The sequence below is a fragment of the Podarcis cretensis genome (assembly GCF_951804945.1).
Source record: "Podarcis cretensis genome assembly, chromosome: 10".
In the NCBI taxonomy this organism is placed as follows: Eukaryota; Metazoa; Chordata; class Lepidosauria; order Squamata; family Lacertidae; genus Podarcis; species Podarcis cretensis.
In genome coordinates this window covers 45,923,643-45,940,740 of record NC_137179.1, presented here as the reverse complement: position 1 = coordinate 45,940,740, position 17,098 = coordinate 45,923,643, and the positions used below count along the sequence as shown (strand labels likewise).

At 42.1% G+C, this 17,098-nt stretch overlaps 1 protein-coding gene across 1 annotated transcript in view; it reads left to right on the top strand.

The window, feature by feature from the left end:
* The window catches only part of MYRFL (myelin regulatory factor like), a 34,443-nt gene extending 17,780 nt beyond the window's left edge, over positions 1-16,663 (top strand). Inside the window, exons 12-25 of the mRNA XM_079994154.1 lie at positions 1,271-1,379; positions 2,155-2,264; positions 6,170-6,336; positions 7,442-7,496; positions 8,277-8,365; positions 8,933-9,001; positions 9,299-9,345; positions 10,401-10,562; positions 11,791-11,853; positions 13,109-13,196; positions 14,455-14,529; positions 15,387-15,498; positions 16,229-16,303; positions 16,411-16,663. Of these exons, the coding sequence (XP_079850280.1) occupies positions 1,271-1,379; positions 2,155-2,264; positions 6,170-6,336; positions 7,442-7,496; positions 8,277-8,365; positions 8,933-9,001; positions 9,299-9,345; positions 10,401-10,562; positions 11,791-11,853; positions 13,109-13,196; positions 14,455-14,529; positions 15,387-15,498; positions 16,229-16,303; positions 16,411-16,497 (1,308 nt within the window). The 3' untranslated portion in view covers positions 16,498-16,663. The remainder of the gene's footprint in view (positions 1-1,270; positions 1,380-2,154; positions 2,265-6,169; positions 6,337-7,441; positions 7,497-8,276; positions 8,366-8,932; positions 9,002-9,298; positions 9,346-10,400; positions 10,563-11,790; positions 11,854-13,108; positions 13,197-14,454; positions 14,530-15,386; positions 15,499-16,228; positions 16,304-16,410) is intronic.
* Positions 16,664-17,098: the final 435 nt, after the last annotated feature.

Genomic DNA, 17,098 nt, shown 5'->3' with positions numbered 1-17,098 from the left:
CTGCCTTATACAGAGTCAGACTATTGGTCCATCTCACTCAGTATTGTCTACACTGACTGGCAGCAACTCTCCAGGGTTTAAGGCAGTAATCTCCCCCAGCCCACCTGGAGATGCTGGTCATTCAACTTGGGAGCTTCTGCATGCGACAGATGCTCTACCATCTTTTCCCATCTTGAGCCTTTTAACGGGAGGTGACACTGAACAAAAAGTACGAAATTCACTAATTTATATTTAAATGATGTCTCAGTTGTCCTTCTTTGTGGTCACATCCACACCATTCATTTAAAACATATAGTTCCCCCACATATATTTTAAAGGAACCTATCCTGACCAGTGGCGTAGCGTGGGTTATCAGCACCCGGGGCAAGGCAAGTAATTTGCGCCCCCTAACCCATGGATTTGCGCCCCCTAACCCGTGGATTTGCGTCCCCTAACCCGTGGATTTCCCTAACCCCCAGATGTTGCGCCCGGTGCGGCCGGCCCCCCCTGCACCCCCCACGCTACGCCACTGATCCTGACTACATTTTGAAGTCTGTGCAGTCGTACATTGGTTCTCAAATGGAATCCATTCCAGATGTCCGTTTGACTTCCAAAAACATTAGAAATCGAAGGCATGGCTTCCGATTGGCTGCAGGAGCTTCCTGCACTCACTCGGAAGATGCATTGGACGTTTGGCCTCCAAAAAATGTTCGCAAGCCGGAACACTCACTTCTGGGTTTGCGGCATTCGGGAGCCAAAACGTTTGAGTCACCAGGCGTTTGAGAACCAAGGTACGACTGTATCTGGGTTGCATCCAGTGGTGGTTTTGCACTAGTGGAAAGCACTTTTGTACTTGTACAAAACAGGGCACCCAACCTGCCCTATCAATTTCAACCCCCTGTGATCCCCAAAAAGCTACTCCTGAGGGTTGAGGAAGCCTCTGGGATGGTATGGGATATGGCACAGATTATTTCAGTAGGTAAGCTGAAATTGGCAAAAATGGGGTACCCCACCTTGTGGAAACCCTCTCCCTAGGGCTCCCCCCCCCGGTGGATGCCATTGCCATTATAAGAGAACGAGGGAGGTGTTCGTGGTGAGTTCCTGCACCTCTTTTTCTAGATAAATAGCACTGCCTCACACTTTGCCTCAAAATACGAATTGGAATATGGGGGCATTAAAACTGCTTAATAACAACTAGGCATATTAACTGCGGCCACCTCAGACTTCAAAAGCACATGACTTGACTGTTTTAAATATTTTAACATTCTAAGCCTTGTCTTTGGTCAATTAGGTTGACACGCATGAGCAGCTGAGAAGAATAGCACGGATGCGGCTGGTTGAATACGACTACAAGCCCGAGTTTGCATCTGTTATGGGGATTAACCAGATCCATGAAACAGGTATTTCATCAAATCATCTGTTGTTTTCAGGTCTTCAGGCATAATAATCTTGAATACACCCCAGCATCATCTTCCTTTATAACGTTGCAATGTTTGCCTTGGCAGTCAAACGTAACGCAGTAATCCAATTAATGAATGTATCAATTGCATTTTATTGTGTTTTTTAGACTGCCCTTCAATCACATCCCCAGGGCAATGGGCAAAAGAACAAAACACCTAAAATGCAAATGCGAACACAACAGCAAACCAATACACAAGGCCCCAAGTTCAGAAAAGTGTCTGGAAAGTTGGGGGAAATAAAAAGGGGGTTGCCTAGCACAGGAAACACCTCATAGTAGCTACATGGTCAACCTTGTTAGAGAGGGTTCTCCAAAATTGTGGTGCCTCTGTCTTCCAGTAAATAATAAGGTACAAAATGTGCAGGTGGGTCAAGGGTCTGAACTGGGAGGAATAGTCCCCTGGGTTATACCAGGGACTACATACAGGCATTGCACCTAGACAAGTGGGATCTGCAACAAAATATTGCAGTGTGGAATGCTTCTGTTCGGGATTCAAATCAATAAGCCATGTCCTTTTTTCAGGATACTCCATTCCATACTTCCTGTTTTCCATAGCAGTCAGTAATCCATTGTTTATTAATATTTACAGTGCTTAAGAATAAAATAAAACTTCTGGCTTCTAGGTAAAGCAACAAGGAGTGCTTACAGAAGGAACCCCCTGTGAGAAATGTTCTGCTTTCGATTGCACCCCTTCTCTTATTTTTTTGTGTGAGCAGGAGTAATTGCCCAGGAAGTTCAGGAACTTCTGCCAAGAGCTGTGAGAGACACTGGAGACTTAACATGTGAAAATGGAGAAAAAGTGGATCATTTCCTCATGGTTGATAAGGTAATTCTGTTTTCCTACAGTGCAGTAAACCATCTTGCTTTGAAAAAGAGAAGTTGTAAGTTCACTGTAATTAGTGTTCACGATTAGTCACATCATTTTTGAGATTCACCTTCTGGAGAAGTAATAGTCTACTCTTTGATGGCTCTGTGTTTTAATACAGCAGTGATTAGAAACAGGTGTCCCATCCAAGCAGGGAAAGGGAGAGGGCAACTTCAGAATGTTGAACTGGGGAGACCCAGATTCAAATCCCAACTCAGCCTTGTAGTGCACAAGAAGACCTTAGGTCAGGCACACTCTATTGACTTGGCCTACCTCAAAGGATTGTGGTTAAGATAAAATGGGGGTTGTGGGGGGAGAGATTCATGTACGCCACTTTGAGCTTCCTGGAGGAAAAGCAGAATATACATTGGAAATGAAAACGAGCAATAACGAGCTATTCCTTCCTTTCATTTGGATCTCCCTTTGGCCAATGTGTTATGGCAATGTTCCCAGCTGAATTAACTTCCAAGACTCTCATGAAATGGGACCAAGGTCAAACTTGAATTAAATGCTAGGCCTCATCATTTGGATCTTCAGATACCTTCTTCAGGCTGCTCAAGATAAAGTAGATCTGTATTTTTCTTATCACTGGGTCCTGATGGGAGAAGAGCATTTTCACAAAGGGGAATAGGTTAACCATACGTGCATCCGTTCAGAAAAAATGTGCCGAATTTGATTGTTTCTGAAAATATTAATACTATATACCTGGGGTTGCCAATGTGGTGCCCTACAGATTCTGGACTCCAGCTTCCATCAGCCTCAGTCAGCAAGGCCAATGGTCAGGGATGATGGGAATTGTAGTCCAACAACAGGGCACTATATTGTGTACCCCATATTAATAGTGATGTAAATTATCTGAGTGCCAGTCCTTATGTTGCCAAAAAAGCACTATCCACCTCCACAAAAGAGCAGGCACGAGCAGCCTGGGGGGTGTACAAAAGAAGAGGAATGGTCTACACTGCAACTTTTTGTTTTAGCAGGCCCCTCCCCTCTTGTGGATTTCACTATGAACTTGCACAGTTTCACTTAAATGGCTGCAAGCTCTGGCACTCTGCGGGACCTTGGGACTTAATAAAACTCCAGTCTGTCTCCCTCTCCTCATATAAACTATACTTTTGTGTAGATCTGGGCATGACCGGTTGGGAAGGCATCAGATTCATATCTCCTGTGCAGGGGGACAAGAGGACCATGTCATCGATGTAATGGCTTCAAGACCATGAGTGTTTTGAAGATACCCTTCAGCGAACCAATTGTGGAATGTCTTGTCTCTGTTGATTGTGTGGGCTTTCCCCACTGTGTAGGTTTTGTTTATGCTACATATCATATGCGGCAGTACAATTTGGGCACCATAAAAAAAAAAAACAGACCATCTCTGTGCGGCATTTACAATGGTGTTTTGTATGGCTTAAATGTACTGTGGCAGCTTAATAACATATGGAACAATAACTGCTTTATTCAAAGGCTGAATGGCAGCTTTCAATTTGCACGTTATAGTGTGGGAAAGCAGTTTGCCGAAATACAGCGATATAAATAGTATAGCATCCTGGGGGCCTTGCGTAGACAACTTCCCTCAACCATAGGAGTGGCTGCACCTCTGTACAGAAATGTGTTTGTTTGTGTGATGAGTAAGAAAAATGGGAATGAAAGGGCAGCTTGCCCAAGCCATCACAACCCTGCAAACATCTAGGAAGAAAGCCAGGATCCTGAGGGAGCATTCTTATGTCATGTGTGAGCTGCTTTCACACTCCCGTGGTTGCATTTGTGAAGGGGAACGATGTGGCTTGAGCCAATGGTGTGGCTCCTTCTAGGGAAGCTTGAGAAATCCAGTCTTTGTGCATTCTCATATGACCATCAAAGATTGGACCAGGGACCTTCCATGTGAACAGTAAGTGCTAAGTGTTTAGGACTGCGCTGTACATCACACCGGAGAGAGACACATCTGCTGCTGCTGATCCCAAGTACCTAGTATGCTACCCCTGAACCCATTTCAGCTGTTGTGGGGTTAGGAGGAACAGGCGCTTGGAACTCGTTCCTCCAGAAATTAGCCTACCTGTGACTACTCTGAGAATGTATGCATACAGAAAGTACAAGGCTTTAAGGACTGTGAAGATGAGGTGAGCTATGGAGGAGAACCCCACCCACCCATACTTGATGTTGTGGAGGCATCAGCCCAGGCTTTGTACCATGGAAGGTGCTCATGGTGGAGAGGACCTCCAGGAGACACACACTGTTACCAGCTGCAAAGCCGAAGAGGTGCCTATGCTTAGTGACCTTACCCTAGCCAGGCAAATGCATAGATTGGAAGGCCAATGACTTGGTGCACTTCCTAAATATTCCAAGGCAGTTCTCAGCTCAAGAGATGTATTGTAAGATTTCTCAAGTGCTTATTTTCAGAGAAACAACTACATCTTTAAATGCATCTGGAAGAGCCAGCGTGATATAGTAGTGCAGTGTGTTGGGCCACTTATGAAGTTTGTCGTGTGGCCTTAGGTTCCAGTCATGCTCTCACAGCCTAACCTACCCCACAGGGTTGTTGTGGGGATAAAATGGGGAGAAGGGGACCTTGTATGCAAACTTGAGCTCCTTGGAAGAGAGATGGGATATAAATGCAATAAAATCAATAAGCACATTTAAAAAACAACAACAGATCAACATGGAAATGGGACAGAGTGGAGTTTCAGGTGAATTCATGAGAAAGTGTCACAGAGTAGAAATAGCAGATTTACCAGTCCCTCGCTCCCCTCCTTTCTATCTCACTCTGGTGCACTCTGGAACATGTTTGGAACATGTTCCACTATGTAGCCGCATGGCCACTTCTTCATGCATTCAAATTCAAACCATATTCCCTCAATACTTTCTCAGGTTTATATAAATTGACCGGTTCATACATAAGAAGGCCCACAAAGAGGACCTGGTGTTAGCTGATTCAGTGTCTGTTATCCTGCTTAGCAAAAAAATAAACAAATACTTCCCAAGCTCCCGTTTCAGAAATAGCATAAGGGGACTCTCTTCTTCCATCTGTCTTTCTCTCCCTGGGGAAGTTGTGTTGGAGTTGCAAGATAAATGGTTCAGCTGAGTCTGTTTGCACCATCTGATCTGCACAGAACGTACCGTGTGACAGGGAATTCTGAATCTGTCCATGGGAAACAGTTCGTGGAGGAAAACATTCAGAAACCTCGAATGCCTGTCACGATCTATTTAGTGTTTAGGCACAACACTAATTTAAAACAAATGTTTTAGCGTGGTGCTGCATGATGTCTTCTTGTTAGTCACTGCCTTTCCTGCACAAGTGCTCACCGGCAATTGAGTGCAGATGGCACATAATTTATTATTTTTATTATTTACATACATAACTGATCCAGCAGTTTGGGGGTTGTGGGGGGATTTTTGTGGTCTTTTTATTTTGAATAAAGGTGTTGGTATTGCATGCACTTGAACTCTCTTTAGGGTAGAACTGAGAAATCACATACCAAGGATCGTATCCAAAGGATTGTAAAGCTTATACTTGTGTTTCCTGAACAGCAATATCCTCTGGTGCATGGTGAAGAGCTTTTGAAATCGACAAGAGTCTTAAAAGCAAATTGTGATTCGGTTAGTGTTGTGCCAAACTCTGCTCTCCAAATTCTCAAAAGTTTTTTTCCCCTTCAAAAGAAGCTTCCGTTTTTCTGTCACATTTTCAGAGGAAATAAAAAAGATTAGGGAAAACTTTGGCACATCATTAGTCATGATATAATGGAAGGGGAGTGAGTTTTGTGGTTTAAAAAGGCAGAAATAATACCTTCAGGAAGCCATCTAGGATGCTCAGCTAAGGTAATTCCTTTCTTCACATCTTATTTATTGATGGGATTCTTTGTGTTTCTTTCAAGGATCAAATTTTCATGGAGAATGTGGGTGCAGTGAAGCAGCTTTGCAAATTAACAAACAATCTTGAAGTCCGGATAGAAGAGTTGGAAGCGTGGAATAAAAAACTAGCCAGACTGAAACAGATAAACAGCTTGAAGTCAACGACATCCAGTGAAAAGAACGCAAGAAGGTATCTGCATTTCTCCACAGGGCACACAGCCAAATTCACCAGCTTCCTTAACATGTTACACATAGCCTGTATATCTAAAGGTAGAGCTGAATTCATAGGACGACAAGTTTTGGATACTTCAGGAACATTTTTGTGTTTTATTGTTTAGACTGCAACTTGTTTCAGAGCACTTAAAAAAAAAAAGTAAGGCGGTTGAGGGAGCAATCCCAACTGAGGCTGGAGAGGTATGCAGTGCCAACCTGGCACAGGAAATAGACTGGGGCTTTGGTTCCTTATCAGCCTTGCTTGAGCCCCATTTTTGAGAGCTACAGTGACTACCCGCTAGCAGCCCCAGGTACTCTGCCATATCATCAGTGGTGGAGTTCAGTGGACACCTCTGCAACATCTTACCCTTTTCCAGCAATGTGCATCAGGGATTGGTACTCACCCATAGCTATCGCCATGCTCAGATTTGCCCTTTGATACTCATGATTTCTGAAGAGTCCATTGTTTTGGCAAAACTGTTTCTAGTCGCATACTATTTTCATGCAAATGGAATGCACTCCAAATGTCCATTGCAGCTTCCATGGAAGAAATAATAATAATAATAATAAAATTATTATTTATACCCCACCCATCTGGCTGGGTTTCCCCAACCACTCTGGGTGGCACCCAACACATTACTAAAAACAGAATAAAACATCAAACATTAAAAACTTCCCTAAACAGGGCTGCCTTCAGATGCCTTTTAAAAGTCAGATAGTTGTTTGTTTCCTTGACATCTGGTGGGAGGGTGTTCCACGGGGTGGGCACCACTACTGAGAAGGCCCTCTGCCTGGTTCCCTGTAACCTCACTTCTCGCTGTGAGGGAACCTCTAGAAGGCCCTCAGAGCTGGACCTCAGTGTCCGGGTAGAACTATGGGGGTGAAGACGCTCCTTCAGGTCTACTGGGGTTTGTCATTCTAACCAATGTTTCAGCATGAGAAACAATCTTTGATGGCATTCATCTGAGCAAGCTAACAACAGGATTCACCTCCTTGTTGATTTTCCCTTCTAATATTCTTTTTTTATCACTTCCTGCGATGAATTCACAAAATAAAGCATTTTTTAAAAATATGTATTCCAGGATTTTTAGCCAAGCTACTTCTCGTTTACCATCAAGAAAATCAGCTCACATAAAGGTGAGTGAAAGTAAGAACATAGATTGCGAATAACTCTCCAGTGTGTAGGTAAAAAGACTGTCAATTTAAACAGAAAACCTGTTGAATTGGTTATAATCTCTTAAAAAGGAAGGGGGGGCACACCTGGAAATCACCTTGCTTCCAGGTCGGAACAAGCATGGGGAAGTTGGGGAAAGGGTACATGCTCTGCATGCAGAAGGTCAAATCCTGGCTCTTCTAGGTAGGACAATAGAATCTGGGGCTACAGTCCTGGAACCTTCAAACTGCAGCTTACTTCTGAACAGATGTATAAAAGAATGCATTGTAGGTTGCTAAAGCAAGTGAGCTACACTGCACGCTGTGGGGGAAGGACAAATAATTTTTAAAAAGAGCAAATTTTTTTGCAGACACCTCAACTCAGAAATTGGTTGTCTCAGGCAGCTGATTTTGGATGTAAGGAAAGGGCAGCATATGGTTTGTTATTCAGTCCCCGCCCCCGCCCCCTCCGGCTTGGGTCAAGACTTAGTTCCACTGAAATCCACTGAAATTAGACTTGTGGCCCATTGATTTCAGTGGGTTGACTCTTAAACCTGGGTCCAACCCCTTGCATTTTTATTCCCAGTGAGAAGTGCTTGTGGGATCTTCTGCCTAGAGGTACCAAAGGAACTTTAACAGGAGTTGAATAGTTTTCAGTGTTGATTCTGAGCTGTACTCGCACAAAAATATTCTGATGATGAACACTGCCTGCTCCACATAGGCATTACGGATTAAGCCCATGCTCCTTCCTTCCTTCTTCCTCAGGTGTGTTCTCCAGAGAAAAATCAGTCATGGTCCAGCTCCAGGATCTTCCAGATAACTGTGATTGCCTTGGTTGCAGTTATGGCAGTCTGGTAAAGAAAAGCATATTATTAATGAGATGTTGGGATGTAATTTCAGCATTGCACAAGCAAGGTTCTACTAGTGCAATGGGACTTACTTTTCCTCTCTGCCCCTCCATGTGTTATCACATCTGTCCTGGAGGGTCCCTCAACCCTCTGGACCAAATTTTGAAGGCTGCAAGAAGGAAAGGAGAGGAAATTCAATTGTGCAAGTGGAAGTCTGTTGTGCAAGCAGAACAGCAGCACTGGATACGACCACTTGGTTGTTTTCTTCATCAGTTCATTCATAAAAGCTTTTTGTAAAAAAAATAAAATAAACATGGTTTATTGTTATAGGGAAGAACACACACACACATGTACACATTTAAGTGGTGATGATAATCATCAACACCATCAGACTTCATTTCTTTGATTCTAATATTAAGTACTGGTTTAATGAAATAAATGATAACTGAGGCTCATAATAGAACTTCAACAATGGGGAGGAGATATTTCAAAGATTTTGCTTCTTCTATATTATTATTATTTTTTTGTATATGATGATAGATGTCAATCTATGGAATAAATGTCTCGTTACAGTGTTCTGTCGATAGCCACCATTTACATCCTTAGCATACCCGACCCAGTCATGGCCAGTTCTACAAGCAGGCAAGTAACTGATTTGTCGCTCATTTGAACTTTAATTGTTTGCTCTTTGTGATGCTCTGGGGTTGGGCAGATAGCAGCCTATTTAAAGCATATAAGCATTAAATGAAAAGGATTGGCAAGCCTCCATGGAGATGCAATTGCACTCTTTGGGAGCAGTCACTTTTATGTGCGTGTTTCCCACTTGGTGCTAGCAAAGCATACTTGAATATGCTTGTATACCCTTGTTGCTGCTGTGTTAGAGTAATAGCTGCATGGTTTTTTTTAATATGCTAATGTGATTTTATCAACCTTTCCCAGCAATTCAACAAGTCTGATAACACTCCCTCCACCCACCACTTTGACAGGTACTGTGCTTTACGCTGTTATTTGAGGCTAAAAAAATGTTAATAGAGTAAATCTAAAAACTGTACCCTGCATTGATGGAATTTGGCAGGTGACACAGAATTCTGCATCCTCAGAACCATGACCTTCATTGTACTGTTTTTTTAAAAAGCCCATGAGGTAGAGCCAGCAGAACATGAGTGGACATCCGCTCATACAACAGGATTTATTCTCCTCTCTTCAGTCCTGAAAAGCCTTCCATTCCTCCTAAATCTGCTCCAGGGGGTTGAGAGATGCCCTCAGAACAGATGTTTGGGGTGTGTTTGCAGGGATCTTGGGGGGTGAGTAAGAGAAACAGGAAGTGTAAATGGAATTCTACTGTGCAAACAGGCGGGCGTCATTGGACGTTGCCCCATATTTCTAGGCTATAAGGCTGAAGAAGTACACTTAGAAATATATGGGCAGCACTATACATCGGACTCACAACTTATGCTCACTTTACATATGCAACCTTATGCAGTGGGCAGGAAATAAAGGGAGATTGGGAGAAACGATTCCCTGCTCTCCCTTTATTTATTTTCCCTTTATTTATTTTGCACTTATTTATTTTCCACACTCCCAGCAGGTTTTTCTTCCTTACCAGCCTCTGGGAAGGAGGTGTGAGGGCTCTGGAAACATCCCAGAGCCTGGTAAGGAAGATGGCACATCACTTACAATATAAAGCCACAAAAATATTGAACATAGTAACAAATGAAACAATAAACCCCCAGGGGCTTCTGGGAGCTCCTGACTTTGCATGATGTTGTCTTTGAGCATGGATCCCCCCAGAACTGAACCCTCACTTAAGTGGCATGCCAATTGTAATATTTCTGAAGGCAGGTATGTGGGTCAAAATTTCCCATTGTCGTGGTGTGCACTGCTACTCAATGTGGAGAGCAGAAGTAGAATGAATTAACTGTTGAAAAGAAGCAAATCTGTTTGAACTGAAAAATTAGAATGTATTGACACACCCAAATTTCGCTATGTTAAAACTGGTTAAGGTGATATGTGTGTCACTCATGGATTTCTTCTACTGTAGTGACCAGATACAGCACAATGTCTTCAAGCCCCAAACCTACTGGCGTCATTCCTGAAGTGAATTTTTGTGGCATTTTACCTTGTCAGGAAACTTACTGCTGTCCAAGTCATCAAACAGTAAGAAAAGACCTAAATTATCAGAAGGTGAAGGCAAAGGAACATAGTAAGTTAAATCATGAATGGATGTTGCTACTACTTACGAGAAGACAATTTCTGTGATTGTAGTGATTGTGAAAATGGTTGCTGAGGATAGAGCTCTTCATGTAGCTGTGTGCCTACACTTGCCCAATGACGATAATGTGGAGACAAAATTAGCACTTTGGTGAAATCTGTTCTCAGTTTCTCAGAAGTTTTATTTCTCTGTGAAAGATTATTTTTCAGTTTTTCTGTTTCTTTCTCAGGGAACATGAGGATTCCTTGAGAATTTCAGGGGGTGGGGGTATGCAGCTTACCTTACTGCTGCAAGGTGTTCAAAGGTGGATTATGTGTTTTTCTTTCTGCAGCCCCCCTGGCTGGCCCATCTGAAAAACAAAACAAAACAGACCACAAGAGGAGTTACTCATGTTATCTTTCTCTGGGCTTTCGCTGATGTGCTGGTGACCAGAACAGATAATGCTTTCAGACCAGCACCAGGGGCTGGCTGAATATATTTTGCTATCTGAGGCAAATATGGTGAACCACACCCCATTCTATATCCTGGAAAGTGGCCAGACTGGTAGCTAAAACCTACTTCAAGTCTGACAAAGGGACATTCTGCTCCCCCACTGTAGCTGAGAGCAGCGGGCTAGCTTAGGATAGTATTCTTCAACTATGGATCTCCAGAAGTTGTGGGGCTATAACTCCTCTGACCCCTGACTACTGGCTAAACTAACTAACTGGACTAACTGAGGATTATGGGAGTTGTAGTTCCCACAACACCTGGGGACCCAAGGTTGAAGGACACTGGCCTATGGAGCACACTGCAGGTCACATGACACACAGCTCTGTTCTCTCCTCCACCTCCCCACCATGTAAGGTCTGAGGCCACCATCTCACTCTACTTAACAGTGGAGCTGACCCTGGCTCATCCTGCCGGGACTTGCTGCTGCACCCCTCAATACCTAATTCGCTTTATACTTTTGGAAATAAAACAGAGTATTGCAATGCAAACTGTATACAGTATTCCCTTTGCTTATTCTCTTCTCCAAATGGAATGGTCCTTGAGAAACTGAATATGACCTCTAGAGTGTGAAAAAAGTCCCCTTTCATAAAATGAACTGTCTTCAGAATAGAGCATCTGCAAGCATCCTTCAAACCTGTGCTTGGAAAACTCATGCAGAAGCTCATTTTGCTGTATTTGTTTTTGTCATATAATTGTTTCAGTTTGTGAAGGCCCTCTATTCTTTCCTCAGGAACGAAAAGGAAAGTACTGCCAGGAAACAACTGGTTTGAGAAGCCTGACCTTGGAAATGACTGTAAAGTATTTTTTTATTTCCTTTGAAAAATAAAGTTCCTCAAAACTCTTTTGGTTACTTTAAAATGTTGATCTAGTTTAGAGAACTAGTTTAGAGAGTCGGTCCCGACTGGACCTAATGGTCAGGGGTCCCTTTACCTTTACCTAGTTTAGAGAAGTTATGCATTGCCAGGGCAGCTGGCGCATCTTAGTCTCTGGTCCATTACGATTTCCTCTTGGGGATGTCACCCACAACTTGGCTCAATGGGTCGTGTTCTCCTCCACCTCTTCCTTTTGCCTCCCGTTACCAGCAGGAACAGGGAGAAATTTGAATCAGTTTGCATTTAAAGGTAAACCTACCTAATCTGCACTTTTTGAAACAATCCTTGGGGTTCCTTCATATAGAAGCATAGAATTGTAGGGTTGGAAGGGACTTTGGGGTCATCTAGCCCAATCCCCTCAAATGCACGAATCCCCCCCACAGCCATCGCTGGATGGGCTTGAACCACCAACCATCTGGTTAACAGCCAGACACACTGACCCATTGCTCCACTAAGTCCCATCCTTTTTTTCTGACACAATTTGTACATGTGTTTTTAAATGGTACCATGTTGTTCTTTTCACATGTGGTGTGATTTGGATGAAATTGTGTGTATATCAGAGTTACAATTCCAGAGGACTCTTCAAAGTTAATATGTCTTCCAAAAGCTTGACTTTTGCTTCATGCGAAAATCATAAGGCAAAGTCACTACCATTAATAGGGTGTTATGTACTAAGCTTGGGACCTATAACAATAGGGATGTAGGATCCTAGAATGCAACAACTGATTGGCTTGCAGGAGAAGACCAATCAGGCTCCAGGAGGAAGTTAATCAGCCTATTAGGCTGGTAGGATACTAGCATGCAACAACTGATTGGCCTGCAGGAGAAGACCAATCAGGCTCCAGGAGGGAAGCAGAATCAGCCAATCAGATGGGACTCATTGTGTAAATAATGTATATAAAAGCCTGGGGTTTGGGGGGAAATTCAGTAACTGTTTTACAAGCTGCAATAAAGAGCATAAAATCACTGCAGGACTCCGAGTATATTTCATAGGGCCTTTCACCAGGAGTGCCAGGGTGAGGGCAGAGGACAAAGGCAGCTAATGGAATGGGGAGCCGGTTGTAACAAAAAATTTTCATAATAAACTTTTCATTATTATTGTGTGTGCATTTTTTTAAAAAAAGTTTCTTCATGCCAAGTGTCTATGCTCACGAAAACAATTATTCTTCCTTTCAGGGACTGACACATCAATCATCTCTATGCAGATCTTAGAGACGCAACAAAAAATAGATCGCCGTTATTGTCGCAAAAACCTGCAGTGTGGGTGGGTAAAATTGTTTCCTTGCATCTCTTTGTCTAATGCAGCACAGAGTCTCAATATGTTAAGTTGAGCTAAGGATTTTGCTGCTGCAGGCGGGCCACTGTGAGGAACCAGTAGGGATGGAGGGGAAATTTTATTCAGCATGCACTTAAAGCCAAATCCGACAAATTTCTGAAACATTATGCAGACTGAAACACAGCTATCCTTCAGCAATTGCACTTAATCTGAATTTTGCAATGAAGTTGTTGGGGCAGCCAGTGTTTGCAGAATTGCATGTATTAGGGGAAATTGCTTGCAAAAATTGGTACATCGATCAAAACTACATATAAAAATGTATTTGTTAAGAGAAATTTGCACTAGAATGCAGATGAGTTTTTATGAGGATTTTGAAAAATTGCCAAGTTGCTGTGAAATGTGGAAAACTGAAGTTCAGATTCGAAAAAACGAGAAACTGAGAAAATGGATCTTTGAATCCCTAGCTGTCAGTTGGTTTTACCATAACTTATAGTTAACTCAACAGAGATTAGCTATTTGGAGAGGGCAATTCTATACCTGGGAGTAAAGTGCCATTGAATTCAATGAGACTTCCTTCTGAGTAGACATATGTAAGGTGATAGTGTCATGCCTCCACAATTAATGGTGCAAATATTTTCATCTAAGAACAAAAAAAGTGATACTGCGTGCTCAGGAAACTGATCTCGTGAAATCACCGTGTGATCTTTGGATGAAGGGCGGTATACAAATTTAATAAATAATAATGATAATCATCACCATCTGCACATGGGGATGCAGAATCTTCAGAAAGGCAAGATTTTCTAAATTTTGTTTTTGCTTTTAGTTCATATCCTAGCTCAGTCATGCTCCTGTCATTTATTTCAGCTGTTTTTAATACTGAATTTTAAAGTGTTGTAATGGGACCTGTTGCTGAAGGTTGGATCATAATTTGCAAGAGAATGGCTGAATTATTTTACCTGTTGCTCACTGCTGTTCTCAGTTTTAAAAGCAGGCTACCTTGCTATTCTGTGCAGTGAAGGTGATTGTCTCAAAGTGCCTCCCACTGAAATTGTTGCCCAGTTATGCTACTGGGAACTGTTCATTGCTATTTCCCATTAGAATAGTTGATAAGGTTGCTTAAGGCTGTACTTTGCAGTCTCCAGTTCATATAGCTGATTGGCTCAGCATTTGACTTTTTTTCACTTTTATTGATATTTGCCTAGAATTTCAAAATATTGAATGCCACTGTCACTATTTATTATTTTAGGTCTGGAAATTATAGTTACATTGTTCCCATTAACAAACACACACCTGTCATAGTGAAAATCTCTCTGGAAATCAAGTAAGTACACAGACAGATTTTGCTATAGATAAACTTTTTTTTTTAACCTTGTCTGTTATTATGTATATGGTATGAATGAAGATTGTGCCCAGATCTTAACAGATCCTAATGAAACGGCAAGGATGAGAAAGCACAAACCAAAATTTACGAAAGGCCTTTAATGGTTCACATTCTGCTGGAAACCTCAGTTGGCCTTAATGGAGCTGGGTTGAGTCCTTAAAGCCAATTCATGTGTTGCGCTTGGCTGCTGATGTTTACAGTAGAGACCCCCTGTGAGTGCAGACGTTGAGTGTACTGGCCGTTGAATCTAACTTCAGCTCATCACTGATGATGGGACAGCATCTTCCACTGAACCTGAGAGCAGCTGACTAATATAGGAGGTCCTCCAACATCTCCCCTCTTCTCCCTATCCTCCAGCAATCCACCAGCCTAGGCAGCTGCTTCACTCTGCCTAATGGTGGGACTGGCCCTGAAAGTCCATCATTCAAACATTCACAAAATTTGATTTGCACTATTGATATGAGTTACCCCCTGCTATGCTATGGTACTCCTGGAAGTAGATTATTCACTTGATCTGCAAAATGGGAATGCAAGGAGTCATATAAGAACTGGCCCATAGAATTTAAACTCAACATTTCCAAATTGCTATGATCCCATTTCCATGTCGGTACACTCTTTTGAGCAGCTATATTGTTAGAATTAGCATTGATTTTCAGTGGAATTCTGTCTCCCAATATGGAGCCACGCATTTGCCTTGGGTGCTTTGCTTGTTAAACTCCATAGGTCTTATTTTGTATATTTTTTAAAGCAGTACTATAGAATCTTGCTACTTTTAATATTATCCTTGTTCCTTGAAGTACAACGGAACCACTCATTATCTTTCAATGCAAAATCACCTTTGGAAAGTCTTGCTTTCGTCTTCCACAACAAACCCGTCATAAGAGGGAACCCTTTCCAGAAACTACACAGGTACTTAGTTCTGTTGTCTCTTCCATACAAGGAGTTTTATTTACTTCATCTGTCAGTTAAATAACAACTAGAAGGAAGCACTGCCCACTGCTGTTATATTTTCTGGAACCTAGGGAGGCTCCAGCTCTTGGAAATAATACAACAAAGGCTTGTAAACAAGCAAGATGTGTTTCCCTTGAGTTAGGATAAAGTACTAATTCTCATTCTGACCTTGGCAAACCCCAGAACTGCCATAGCCTTAGAAACTCCAGCTTTCCCACATGTGTAATAGGAATGTCAGAAAATTCTGATGAAAATGGGAAAGGAAGCGGAAATTACTGCAGTTTGCGTATTTGTCTGTGGTCAGTGAAATGAATGCAATTGGTATTCATTCACGTTGCTCTTGTTCTTGATGTGCACAGATGATATGTAATTAATGGCTTTTTTTACGTGGTGGGGATGTTTCCGTTACATTGAAATGAATGTAAGTTATGTAAATTGCTACCTAAGTTATGTGCGCTAACCATAACTTATGTAACTTATGTGAAATAGTAGACAGCAAGACAAATAATGTATTATTTGGTGAAAACTGAACTGCAGCAGAATGGAAACAGTGCTGCTTGCAATGACTACATGTCCAGACGGAAATGGTTGCCTTCTTACTTCCCTAATGTGCATTTGCAGCAATAGACATACATGCAAGTTTCATTCCCTATCATCTCCCCCCCCCCCCTCTTATTTGGTTATATAGGGATTCCATCATATTTGGTATCTCCCTGTAAGCTCGTTCCATGACAGTGCTTACCATTTTCGTGTTGCTGCTCCAGTAAGTCTTATTATTATTATTTTTTTAAAAAGACTAAAAAAGAACAAAACATTTAGCTATGATTATTGGATCTATCTTAATCTTACTTTATTGTCTTGTCCCACCAGGATCTTGCAGACTGTTCAACGGATCCTAACTACGCTGGGATATTTTTCACTGATTACTTCTTCTATTTCTATCGGAACTGCATCTGAAAGGATGGCTTTAACTCTCCCTGAAAAGAATGGGGATGGGGAAATCTTTAGTGCTGCTGAAAGCTTGTTTGCCACATTAATTCTTCCTGGCAAACACTTAATGAACTTCTGTTTTATGCCCTTGTTTTGGGAATATCAAATGGGAGTAAATAAAACTGAAGCATTTTGTTGTTTTGTGAGGTATTCATAGAAGCTGCTAGTAAAACTGTGTGATTGCTGATGATTCAAAGGCGAGCACATGAGCCGACTTCAGTTTAAGCTGATTTCCCGCAGTAAGACACAATTGGCTTAAATCCAACTATCTGTCTGATCTAGTTTGTGGACTGGGCTGTAATCATTCATTTTAATGGTGCAATAGAGTAACAGAGTAATTGGACGGAAACAATCTTATTTTGCAGAGCCTCTCGGCATGTTTAACTGGCCCCCTAACCAAAGGAAAAAACAATTGGATTTCTAATGGGATTTGTGCCCCATACACAATATTGTGCTCTTGCAACCCACGCTAATCAACTGGAGGGCAACGGGGAAACCTACGGTGTTAACCAAATGACTTTTTCTTATGTCACCTATAAATGTGCTTTGTAGGAATGTATCTTGAGCT